Source organism: Scyliorhinus canicula, chromosome 5 (assembly GCF_902713615.1).
Source record: "Scyliorhinus canicula chromosome 5, sScyCan1.1, whole genome shotgun sequence".
NCBI lineage: Eukaryota > Metazoa > Chordata > Chondrichthyes > Carcharhiniformes > Scyliorhinidae > Scyliorhinus > Scyliorhinus canicula.
Genome location: NC_052150.1, coordinates 17881692 through 17894935, shown reverse-complemented (window position 1 = coordinate 17894935; position 13244 = coordinate 17881692). Strand labels below are relative to the sequence as shown.

Genomic DNA, 13244 nt, shown 5'->3' with positions numbered 1-13244 from the left:
ACCTCGTAAGTGATGCCCACTTCTAGAAAATGAATCATTTTCTTTCAAAAATCCAAATTGATAAAGAGGACAGACAATATTGAGAGTGGACTGAAAACGGATTATAGCATGCGGAACAAGATTAGCTCGTACTCCAAAGTAAACTGGGAATGGGGTGTGGGGAGAAGAGATGGACGTTCAAGAATCCTAATTTCATTTTTTTTGTTGAAGGTTGCGTCTTTCGTTTTTCAACACTTCCAAGACGGTTTGATGTTTTGGGACACCCTGGGTCAACACAAAGCGTTTTGACTCGCAGAAGATTTTGGCCAACTATACAGTTGACTTTCCAAACCTCAAAAACATGCACGGAGGAAGAATATTATCTACCTGCTTCACAATTAAGAACTGAGCAATGTGCCTGGCAGAGAAGCCACTAAAGCCCACTTCTGAGATGAAGGGGACTAGTACCAGTAAGGAGGGAAGGTGAGGCACCTAGGGAAAAGAAAAGATACACAGGAAATGATAGAGGAAGGCAGAAAGAAAGGCATAAAGCTGAGTTAGATAAGTAAATAAAAGCAGGAAAGCACACATTAAAACAGTTCATATTTTAGACAGCTGTTGACTTTTTAAAATCATACTTATTCATGCAAAATCCCTTAACCGCGAAGGACTTGAACAAAATTCATCCTTAGTAAAATGTTATTCAGGGCAGTGCTGATTCTTGCCAAAGGTTGGTCAAGAATTCTCCAGATACCGTTCGGAATGGTGTGTAAATTTAAACTTGTAAAATTGTTTTTCAAAAAAAAAATTCAATAGGCTGATAAGTGGCCACACAAGTACCAAGCAAAAACCATCTCCCCTTAATATTCAACGGCATTACCGTCGCTGAAGCTCCCTCCATCAACAGCCTGGGAGTTACCATTGACCAGAAACTGAAATGGACAAGCTATATAAATACTGTGGCTATAAGAGCATGTCAGTGGCTAGGAACTCACCTCCTGACTCCCCACTATCTACAAGGCACACTTGCCTGGATGAGTGCAGCTCTAACACTCAAACAGCTCAACACCATCCAGGAAAAAGCAGCCAGCTTGATTGGAACCTCAGCCACCACCTTAAACATCCAGTCCCTCCGCCACCAAGACACAGTGGCAACAGCTGTACATCATCTACAAGATGCAGTGCAGCAGCTCGTCAAGCCTCCATCGACAGCACCTTCCAAACCTGCAACCTCTACCATTTAGAAGAACGCAGGCAGCAGATACATGAGAACATCACCAACTGCACGTCCCCCTCCAAGCCACACACCATCCTGGAAATATATCTCTTGTTCCTTCACTGTCACTGGATCAATATCCTGGAACTCCCTCCCCAACAACACTGATGTACTTGCATTACATGAACTGTAGCGGTTCACCGCCACCTTCTCAAGGACAATTAGGCAAGGGCAATAAATGACAGCCTAGCTAGTGACATCCATATCCTGTGAAAGAATAAATAAAATATTCAGTGGCATTAACATCTCAGTCCTATTCAAAACTGGTGTCATGCCAGAGAAGAGAGATTTCTGTCAATTTCTGCTGCCGGTCAAAACGCTTCAGCAGCTGCGAAAATCAGGGGCTGATTTAGCTCACTGGGCTAAATCGCTGGCTTTTAAAGCAGACCAAGCAGGCCAGCAGCACGGTTCGATTCCCGTATCAGCCTCCCCGGACAGGCGCCGGAATGTGGCGACTAGGGGCTTTTCACAGTAACTTCATTGAAGCCTACTTGTGACAATAAGCGATTTTCATTTTCATTTCAAATGGCTGGGTGTTCCTGCAGTCACCGCCATGCTGGTCTGGCTTTCTGCACAAGGGTATTAAACGCACAATTAAAGGGATGCTGAACCTGCACAAAAGGTTAGTTGGACCAAATGATGGAATATGTATAATCACAGCCATCCTATTAGAGAAAGGATAGTGTGAAAATACAATGGCAATGTAGATTCTCTGGGATACACGTGGCGTGAGGTCACGGAATCAGAGACGATTGCGAGATTATGAGAAAAAGTGTTTCCTGGTTTCAGTCCTAAATTACCCTGCTCTGGCTCACCCATCATCTGGTCCACCAAAATCCCTTCATTATGGTAAAACATCTCAATTAGATCATTCAACAGTCATTGGGAATGAGTCATACAACCTGTCCTCAATTTAACCTTCTAAACCATCATTCTGCTGAAATTGCACTGAATCGGCTCCAAAGCCTACATATTCATCCTGACGTTTGGTGCACACAGTAGAGTGCTGTACCCCAGATAGAATCTGACCAAAACACAATACAACTGAAGCATCATTTCCTCCCCTCAATATTGCAGTGATCAAGGCCAACATTCCACTAGCTTTCCAATTATTGTCTCCACATGCACACGTGTACATGGACACCCAAATCCCAAAGTTCCTCCATAGTTCCTGGTCTCATGCCATTTCAAACACATTCCAATTTGCCTTTTTCAAATCAAAACGTGATGGCTGTGTAACTCCTACCTTCTAATCCATTGTCAACCCACACATCAAATACCGCTGGAGGTTCATATAAACAACATCCATTGACATGCCCCTAGTAGCCCCAACTAGATTAGACAGACATGGCCTGCCCATCACAGAACTACGATGACTCTTTTTCATCGGCTTGTTCTTGTCCATGTGCTCATTTGCTGTGTCCCTGATGATGAATTCCAGTAACTTCCCACAACTGTTAGGCTGCAGTTTCTCCCTTTCACTCTTCTTAAATGGTGGTGTGGCATTAATATGTCCAATTTTTCATCACCTAATAAGAATAATCTTTATTCTCACAAGTAGGCTTACATTAACACTGCAATGAGGTTACTGTGAAAAGCCCCAAGTCGCCACACTCCGGCACCTGTTCAGGTACACGGAGGGAGAATTCAGAATGTCCAAATTACCTAACTGCACGTCTTTCGGGACTTGTGGGAGGAAACCAGAGCGCCTGGAGGAAACCCACGCAGACACGGGGAGAACATGCAGACTCCGCGCAGACAGTGACCCAAGCGGGAATCGAACCCAGGACCCTGGCACTGTGAAGCAACAGTGTTAACCACTGTGCTACCTCTACTTTATTTGGAACATTTATGGTATCCTTCTCACTTTGTACTCTGACCTTTGGTACTATTCACCTTTTTCTCATCTTTAGGTTACTATTATTTCCACTTTGCTTCTATAGGGTCGGAGGATCAATAGCAAAATAAATTCTACCCATCAGTGAATAATCAAAAAGGGACATAAATTTTGATTTAATATTGAAGACGATGCAGAAGTTAGGAGAAATGTTCTCACGTGAAAGATCCTTAGAATATATGGCCACAAACAGTTGGTTATATTCAAGGTGGAATTAAACAGAATAAAAGACAAGAGGGAAGAGCAGGGAAAATGGGATCAGAGGGATGGTACAGGTATAATGCACCAAGTTTGATACCGATTTCTAAAGATTTTATGATTCATGTACATGCAAACATACAAATATAGAAGTAGGCCATTCAGCCCCTCGAGCTTGCTCCACCATTCACCAAGATCATGCTGATCTGTTTGTGCCGAGTTCCATATTGCCCATCTACATTGGATTCCTTTGCCCAACAAGAATCTATTTACTTGCGCCTTATTCAGTGATCTCTCTTCCACCACCTTTTGAGGCAGTGAGTAGCAACGTCAAACAACCGTCAAAACCTTTTTCCTAATCTCTGTCCTATTAGGGCAACTCCTAATTTAACAGTTCCTAGTTCTGTACTCAGCCACAAGAGGAAACATCCTTTCAACGTCTACCTTGCTGATACCATTCAGGATCTTATGCACCAAACAACTTGCCCCTCACTCTTTTAAACTCTAGTGGAAAGTAGCCCAGTGTTTCCAACCTATCCTCATAAGACGACCTGCTAATTCCAGGTATTAATTTAGTAAATTTCCTTTGAACTCCCTCCAATTCATTTACATCTTTCCATAAATAAGGATACCAAAACTGCACACCATACTGGAGATGAGGTCTCACCAATGCCCTGTATAACTATAAGCACAACATCCTTACTCATGTTCAATTCCTCCTGTAATAAAGGATAGCATTCCGTTAGCCTTCTTGATTACATGCTGCTCCTGCCCTCATGCACGAGAACACCCAAATCCCTCTGAAGTCATTCTCCATCAAAGTAATACTCTTTTTTTTATTCTTCCTGTCAAAGTGAACTTCACATTTTCCCAAATTATACTGCATCTGCCAGATTTTTGCCCATTCACGTAACCCATCTACATCCATCGGCAAACTCTGCATGTCTTCCCGCAACATACTCTCCCCACCCATCTTTGTGTCGCCTGCAAATTTAGCTACAATGCCTTCGTTCCTCTCATCAAAGTCATTGATGTAAATTGTAAACGTCAAGACCCCCAGGACTGACCCCCTGCAGGACCCTACTCATCACATCCCAGCAATCAGACAAAGACGCACTTTTTTCTACCAGCCAGCCAATCTTCTATCCAGGCTAACAATGTTACCCCCTACACCATGGAGCCTTTTTTTGTTGTAATAATCTTCAATGCGGCACCTTATCAAATGCTTTCTGGAAATCTAAATATAGTACTTCTCCAAGCAGCCCTTGATCCACAGCACATGTTATTCCTTTGAAGAACTCTAGTAAATTGGTTAAACATGATTTTCCTTTCATGAATCCATGCTGCTTCTTCCCAATTACCTTGAGCATGTCTAAGTATCCAGCTATAACCTTTAACGATCAATTCTGGCACATTCCCCAAGACAGATGTCAAGCTAACTGGTGTACCATTTCTTGTTTTCTGCCTCCCTCTCTTCTTGAATACAGGGTTATATTTGCTACTTTCCGCCTGATTGAACCTTTCCAGAATCCAACAAATTTTGGAAAATTAATACCAGCACATCTACTATTTCATTGGCCATCTCTTTTAAGACCCTAGGATGAAGTCCATCAGGACCCCGAGTCTCATCAGCTGCAGCTCCCTAGTATAGCTTCCCTAGTGATTGTAAATTCACCAAGTTCCTCTCTCCCCTCCACCTCCTGATTTACAATCATTATTGGAAAGTTTCTTGTATCCTCTATAGTGAGTACAGAAACAAATTATCTGCTCATTCAGCCACCATTTCTTTAATATCTACTATTAACTCCCCCATTCTCACTCTCCAGGGGACCAACTCTCACTTTACTTTTTTCCTGTTTAAATACCTATAGAAGCTCTCATCTGTTTTTACATTTCTAGCTAGCTTCCTTTCCTACACCAATTTATTTTCCTAATTAACGTTTTAGCCATTCTCTGCTTTATATTCTGACCAATCATCTGATCAGCCACTCATCTTTGTGCAGTTGCGTTTTTAAGTTTAATGCTTTCCTAAATTTTCTTTAGTTAACCATGGATTGCGGCTCCTCCCTTCAGAATTTAAAAAAAAACCCAGCATGAATATACTTATTCTGCGTATTCTGAAATATCGTCTTAAATGTCTGTCACTGCTTCTCTATTGATCTCACCCCTAGCCTAGTAACCTAGTTCACTTCACCTAGCTCAGCTTGCATGCCCACAGAGTTGCCCTTATTTAAGTTTAGTCTTAAACCCACTCTTCTGGATATAAAATTCAATCTTACTGCTGCTACCTGGGGATGCCTTCACTCTGAGCTCATTAATTAATCCTGTCACAACACACAATACTAATTCTAAAATAACCTGTTCTCTGGTTGGTTCCGGAACGCGCTGCTCGAAGAAACTATCTTGCTAACATTCTAAAACCTCCGCATCCAGGCTACTGCTGCCAATTGGATTTTCCCCCCCAGTTTGTGTAGATTAAAGTGATCCATAATTATTGCCATTCCTTTAACACATGCACCCAATATTCCTTCTTACATACTTTGCCCTACATTGTGGTTACTGTTAGGGAGCCTGCAGACCACTACCACCAGTAAGCTATTTCCCCGGCTATTTCTCATCTCCGTCCAAACCAATTCCACATCCTGATCTCCTGAACGAAAGTCACTTCTAACTATTGCACCAATGCCACCGTTTTTACCAATTGCTTTGGGTTGTGAATTGAGGCTTTTCTCACGTTTATTATACACATATTTTCCCCTTGCAGTTTGCGTGATTTAAACAACAATCAGTCTAACCCTGGTGAGTACTTTGCCGAGCCAAGATGGCCAGTTATGGCAGAGATATTTTATTTTTAAGCAGTGGCTGTATTTTCCACTTTTAGATCCAGAAACGGTCAGGTAACTAGGCAAGCCAAAAATAACAATCATATTTTATTATTTGAAAGTCATTGCTCAAATTAAAAATCTTTTGCCTTCGCCAAAACCAAATTCAAGTATTGAAGAAACTAAAACCAGCCACATAAACCACTGGGACTAGACGGTCAGCTATGCTCACAACCAACATTTAAAGAGTAGCAAAGTGTTCTTTGTCTCCTCCTCCTCCTCTTCCCCCCCCGAACATCCCCCCTGATTCTGAATTTCATCTATATTGCAAATGGCAACAGAAGGTAAACTTTAAATACAGCACAGAGAAGAGGATAGAGCACTTCCTTTAAACACTATGAATAAGTTGCTTACCTGTTAAACATTTGCTGCAGATTTCACAATTACCAGTTGTCTTGCACCTCAGTGAAACAATAGACTAGCCAGGGAGTTACTCACCTGTAAGATATCCCGCTGTTTGCGACTCAGAGATGAACAAATCATGCTTCTGGTCTTTAAAGGCACTCCACACAGAGGAACGAGAGAGGATTTCATTCACCTAAACAAGACAGTTACTTTAACACATTTTTAGCCAGCTCCCCAGAATGGAATAAATCAAAACCATGCCATTTCTCTAAATTGAACAATGCCAGCAATACCAACTTGGAACTTTTAAAAGACAAAAACAGATAGTCAACATTTAAAAACCAATATTACTAGATCAAGAACCTGAAGAGAATAATAAACTCAGAGGTCAGGAGGAATTATTTTTCATGCACCATAGAGCAAACCGCACGTGACCAATTGAATCAGGATTTTCCCATCTGATCTTCAGTTCCTTGACACCTCCTGCTATGAATGATCAAAACAAAATTGCTGGGAATGTACAAGTCAGAATCTTGTCAATTCAACAATTGTATCTGATCGAGTTGCTGGGCTTTTCCAGAAACTGTTTTTATTTTAGATATCCAGTGGTTTAACTGTGTGTAGTGATGGGTCATCAGGTTTCCTCACGCATGTTAGATTATTATACATACAGAGACAAAGTGTTCCCTTCAGAGATCAACAGCATCACTACTCGAGCTATCTGAAGCACAGCTCAATGGTGGGTTTTCAAGAACGTGAGGCCACTCAGCCCATCGAGTCTGCAACAACCCATGGAAAGAATACCCTATATCAAGGCCCACGCCTCCAACCGATCCCTATAACCCCACCTAACCGTCTGGATTCTATGGGGCAATTTATCCTGGCTAATCCACCTAACCTACATGTCTTTGGACTGTGGGAGGAAACCTGAGCACCCGGAGGAAACCCACGCGCACACAGGGAGAAAGTGAAAACTCCACACAGAAAGTCACATGAAGCCGGGATTAAACCTGGGTCCCTGCCGCTGTGAGGCAACGCTAACCACTGTGTGCCTTGTATTACCTCTATTATCACTGTAATTCAAAATTATACTCTACTATCAATTTCTTTGGCAACTGAATTAAAAAGAAAAATTTAGTGATTCCATTCTGTTCCATTAGATTAGTGTCACTTTCAAGTCTCTTCCCCCATTTGCTTTGGTTCTTCTAGGTCCCCAGGTATCCAAAGCAATGAGGACATTGCTTTTTCAACACTAGACCATACACTGGGTGCCTATGAATGAATGTGAATAAATCTAACCTGTTCACCATACTGAAGACTCCTTGTCATCGATTTAAGAGCATTTACAATCTGGGCTTTCGTGGCAGCTTGGTTTTCAACCTTCTCAAGTCCTATCCCTTCTAATAGCCGCAGGAGATATGGCACCAACTCAACTTTCAGACCCTTGAGAAAACATGAAAAAGTTTAAATTTCACTACAGCAACCACAAGGTAAACCATAATACCATAAGACATTGGAGCAGAATTAGGCCACTCGGCTCATCAGGTTTGCTCCGCCATTCAATCATGGCTGATATTTTTCACATCCCCATTATCCTGCCTTTTCCCCATAACCCCTGATCTCCAGAGGTGTGCAAGTATGAACGTAGTGGTAAAAGGTAGATAATTGGCAAATGCTTCATTTAAAATTAATTCTAATCGAAGCACTGTTGTACTGCATTCCATTATACATCCATCAGCAGTGAACGGTAGAGATAAGGACCTAACAGTGCACCTTGAGAACATCGACTTCTGAGCAATTTTCTATTTGCAAATAAGTTTGCTAAATGAAGAGTATTCAGGCGGCTTCTGCGTGGTTTATAACAGAGGAAAGTGTGATGAGATGCACGGGGCAATTGGATGTATCTGGGTGAAGAGTGAAGTTATTGTCCCTTCCAACCACCCCCCCCCCCCCAACAAAAATTTGTACTTTTTCTCCGGATTCCACTCTCCTGCTCAGCCACCATTTCAGATTGTATCTGACTGTTTCAAATTGCAGCAGCCCGCAAGATTCCCACCTGTTGTTTTCTCCAAAGGTTTGTACTTCTCCGTAACATTGCCTGCCTCCACCCCATAAAAGCTCACCTGCCAATAACATTCTGACCCACCGCAGAAACTCTCTTCCAATGTTCCCAGCTGGCCTCGCACACCTCCGGTAAAACCCAGGTAAGCCACAATTCTGCTGACCATACTGCATTCTACCCAGCACCAGGTCCCACACCTTCAGTACTGCTGACCCTGCTGACGTGCACTCATCCAATTTGAAATTCTTACCCTCCTGTTTACGGCTTCACCCTCCCCAGCTCCACACACCACACGAGATGCCGTCTGTGGTCCCCCTCCTCCTTTTGCCCCATCGCTGGAAACCAGGCCTTAAGCTCCCACACTAGAATGCCCTCCACAACCACCCACATCATGTCCCTCAAACACTGTTTAAAAGGCATCGCCTGGACTAAGTTATTGTTCACACCAATAAGGCGTGGCATCTATTTTCACATCTGAAGGGCCTTGGGGCCTTTTCCCCCACATTAAAAGGTGTTACATAAATGCAAGGTGTTAAAAATTTGCATCAGGTTTGCTACACAACAATAAACATCATCACTAAACCAGGCGTTACAGCTATAGCTGGTGCAAGACATATCCAAAAATGGAGAATGATTATATCCACAAGCGAGTGTTAATATCTATAGGAATGAATTAGTAAGTGACATCTAGGAGACATACAATAACTAATCCAGCAAATGGCGACTCCTATTGATGAAATTCTCGAACAAAGGGTTACCCACCTGCGCTACCAGGTCGGTCTGCTCCTTCTGGAACATTCGATTCAGAGATTCAGAGGCAAGGCCTACCATATCTGATCGCACCTTCATTCCGTTCATCAAAGGCCCGATAGTTTCTAGCATTGCCATGGCTCGGACGCACAGCTTAAGAAAAGAAAGGATTATTAGACTGCTAGTAAAGTTGCATTTCATTATCACTCAAATTCTAATACCAATATCATGGGGAATTCAGGACTAAATAATGGACACCGATCAGTGTCACTGGAATACTTTAGACAGCTTCAATTATGAATCACTTCATTATCTGCCTGAATTAATGCATACAAACCGATGTTGACTTTGACAATTTGCACCAGTAATCAATTGACAAGAGTCACTTGCACGTGGGCAGTGTCTACTTACCGATTTTCCCCCTTCTTGCTACTGATTGATGCCACCGGACTGCCGTATTTGATCTTGTCCAATATGTACAATATACTTGCTCCCCGAGAGGATAAGGAGAAAGTCTGTGGGAAGGGCAACAGTGAGCGTGTATGCCCATGGGGATAATCAGCCTGAACCACATGCCAATTGGCATAGGGACAAACAGATCTTAAAAAAAAGGCAGTGTGGTTGAAGGATTTACTTGGGAAAGACCAGTTCCATTTCATGGGACCTGTACTGAAACAGGAAGGAACTGCAGCACTATGATACATCTGAACTAGGCTGGAACTGGGGGCGGAGTGAGGGAATAGGGGTGCTCAGGTGGAATAAAAATAAGTGAAAAAAGCCAAAAAGATGAAGTGAAGAATCCAGATCATAAAAGTGTTAAAGAAAAATACTCCAAGTCCAGAAACAAAACAGGAAATAACTGATAAAAATGTTAAGCAAGTCATTAAAAAAACAAGCGTGATAAGGCAAACAGTGCGAGAAAAACAACATCAGGGAAGACGGGCAAGGTAGTACATTGCCAGACAGAAAATGGACACAGGACAAGGAGTAAAACTAGCAGATTTGAAGCACAACTTCATTTTGAAGGGAATGACACAGTGCCCATCGCTAACTGGCTGTGACTGGAAAAAATAAATTTGTTTAAAATAATGGGAATTGGAAAATCTAGCCATATTGCTCAAATAAATTAGTGTCAGACAGTATCTCAGTTAAGAGTAAGCAAGACGCAGAAATTCCATTAAATCCTCAGGTCAACTAAAAGATGTAAGATCGGTGGGTGTTGTCTACAGACCCAATAGCTGTGATAAAGTAGTGGGATGCCGAAATATTGAAATATGCAAAAACAGTGGTTACAACAGGCGATCAATTGTCACAGATTCTCAGAAGAAAAACAACTGATATCTTAATTTATGTGCAGAATTAGTTGTAATTAGTTGTGGGAGGAAGTCAACTAATTTCTGATTAAATGGATTTTAAAAAGTTTATTTGAAAAATGGTTGAAGGTCAAAGAGTTCAAATTGCATCAAATTGTCCAATCCGATCAACACCCCCGAGGGAACATTTCACCGCTATGGATTTACTGGTTATAAACATCATTCGCATTGTTTATAGGCAATTTCCTTTGACAGACTGGTCTTCAAAATGTACCTTCTTCTCAAAACAATTTAAAGAATACCTGAAAAGTCAGCTTGTTTCACATGTAAACAATTGAGTTTGTCTTGGTGAAGCTATAAAATTGGGCTGCGTGAGTTTGTGTTTGTCTAATTTGTACAAAGATTGCATTTGGAATAAGATGGGTGTTTCTTTGAGATATATTCAATCTCAAATTCTGGGCACTGTATTCAACCATTTAGCACTGCACTATAAAGCTTACTTCTGTAAATGATTACATAAATAAACCCGAGATGGTTTTGTTGGTTAAAAAAAAGTACCCAAGGGCAGCAAGGTAGTGCAGTGGTTAGCACTGCTGCCTCACGTCACCGAGGTCCAAGGTTCGATCCCGGCTCTGGGTCACTGTTCGTGTGAAGTGTGCACATTCTCCCTGTGTTTGCGTGGGTTTCGCCCCCATAACCCAAAGATGTGCAGGCTAGGTGAATTGGCCACTCTAAATTGCCCCTTAATTGGAAAAAATGAATTGGGTACTCAACAGGGCAGATATTATTCATTTTCTGCAGTGATATGAAATGAGTGGTACTCATCCAGCCACAGGTTACAGAAGAGAGAGGGGAGTATGTGCCCTGCTGTATTCCATATGCTAAGGATTGCTTACTCGTGTCATGCAATACACCATATACTAAACACACATTTCAGATAAAAGGGAGCATGGGCTTGACAATGGGAGCGACCTTGCAGCGCAAGTAATAAATTGCATCAGTGGCAATCCAAAATCATAAATTGACAAGTGAGGGTGAATAAGCACGTTATTTAAAGGACATGAAACAAATATAACAAATGCGGTGAAGGTTTCTGAAACTGTTTCGTTCTCCGAATCCAACCATTAAAAGCATTAAAAATTGAAAGCTAAAATTAAAATCGATATTTAAGGAGCGAACTAAAATAAATCTTTACCTCGTTGTCAGAAAGAGCATGAATGACCCGGATTGATGACTTGGGGATGGCATTGTTTTTGTGGTTCAGAGCCTGAATAACTTTAGGAAGGTGGCCTAATGGGGGTACCTGGTCTGCTAGCTGCGGCTGGGAATGAAAGAGGCAGACTGTTGCTGTGGTAACCGTTTCTAAGGTTTCACCCTGTGCAAAAAAAAACAGACCAATTACTAACATGCGCAATACACGGGCTTTCCCTTTTCACTGAATTTAGAAAATGTAACCTGTTGAGACAAGAAATCGACAGAAAAGTAAAAGATGGACTAACAAGCCATGAACTCAACCAGGCTGCCCATTCCATGCAATCTCCCTACAGAAAGTTTAAGTAACTCTTTATATCAGATGCATGATGAAGCTAATTCATTTCAGCGTTGTTGTGACTACAATATAAGAGATAACATTTTATGTTATTACATGGAATTTTATAGCTCAGAAATTACCTATTTGGCCCAAGAGGTTTATGCTGATTTTTTGTTTTAAACAGGCGAGTCTCCTTCCATCTTATCAATATATTCCTCTTTTTCCTATATTGGCCTATCTAGTTTAAATGCATCTATACTATTTGCCTCAAGCACTTCCTGCATTCGCAAGTCCCACTCTCTTGAGTAAAAGAGTTTCACCCGAGTTCCCGGTTAGATATATTAGTGACCGCCTTGTATGATAGTTTGGAGTTTTAGACTCCTGATATCACCCATCCCATCCAAAATCGGATGCATCCTCGCTATCGACCTCCTTCATAATATTGAAGACCTCCATTAGGCAACACCTCAGTCTCAACTTAAAAAGTCTTCAATAAAGCCCCAAGCCCGATCCGTCTTTCCTGTTAGATGTACCCACTTAGTACAAAAATGAGGGGCATAGATAGACAGGAAGAAACTTTTCCCCTTAGTGGAGGGATCAATGACCAGGGGGCATAGATTTAAGAGGAATGAGTTTTAGAGGGAATGTGAGGAAAAACAATTTCACCCAGAGGGTGGTGGGACTCATTGCATGAAAAGGGTGGTGGAGGCAGAGACAGTCATAACATTTAAGTATTTAGAAGCGCACTTGTAATGCCACGGCGTACATGGGCAAAGTGGTGGAAAATGGGATTAAAATAGTTAGGCGGGGGCAGCATGGTGGCGCAGTGGTTAGCACTGCTGCATCACAGCGCTGAGGTTCCAGGTTCGATCCCGGCTCTGGGTCAGTGTCCGTGTGGAGTTTGCATCTTCTCCCCGTGTTTGCGTGGATTTCACCTCCACAACCCAGAGATATGCAGGGTAGGTGGATTGGCCACGCTAAATTGCCCTTAATTGGAAAAAATGAATTGGA

At 42.0% G+C, this 13244-nt stretch overlaps 1 protein-coding gene across 4 annotated transcripts in view; it reads right to left on the bottom strand.

Moving 5' to 3' along the window:
- LOC119965813 (dnaJ homolog subfamily C member 13) overlaps positions 1–13244 on the bottom strand; it is a 138844-nt gene that overhangs the window by 1451 nt on the left and 124149 nt on the right. For 3 of the 4 annotated variants that reach the window (XM_038796669.1, XM_038796670.1, XM_038796671.1), the window contains 4 exons: positions 11898–12077; positions 9402–9542; positions 7877–8020; positions 6671–6770 (listed from right to left, as the gene is read on the bottom strand). In XM_038796669.1, the coding sequence (XP_038652597.1) occupies positions 6671–6770; positions 7877–8020; positions 9402–9542; positions 11898–12077 (565 nt within the window). Of the gene's footprint in view, positions 1–366; positions 472–6670; positions 6771–7876; positions 8021–9401; positions 9543–11897; positions 12078–13244 lie in introns of all 4 variants that reach the window. The other variant, XM_038796672.1, reaches the window with a different exon arrangement.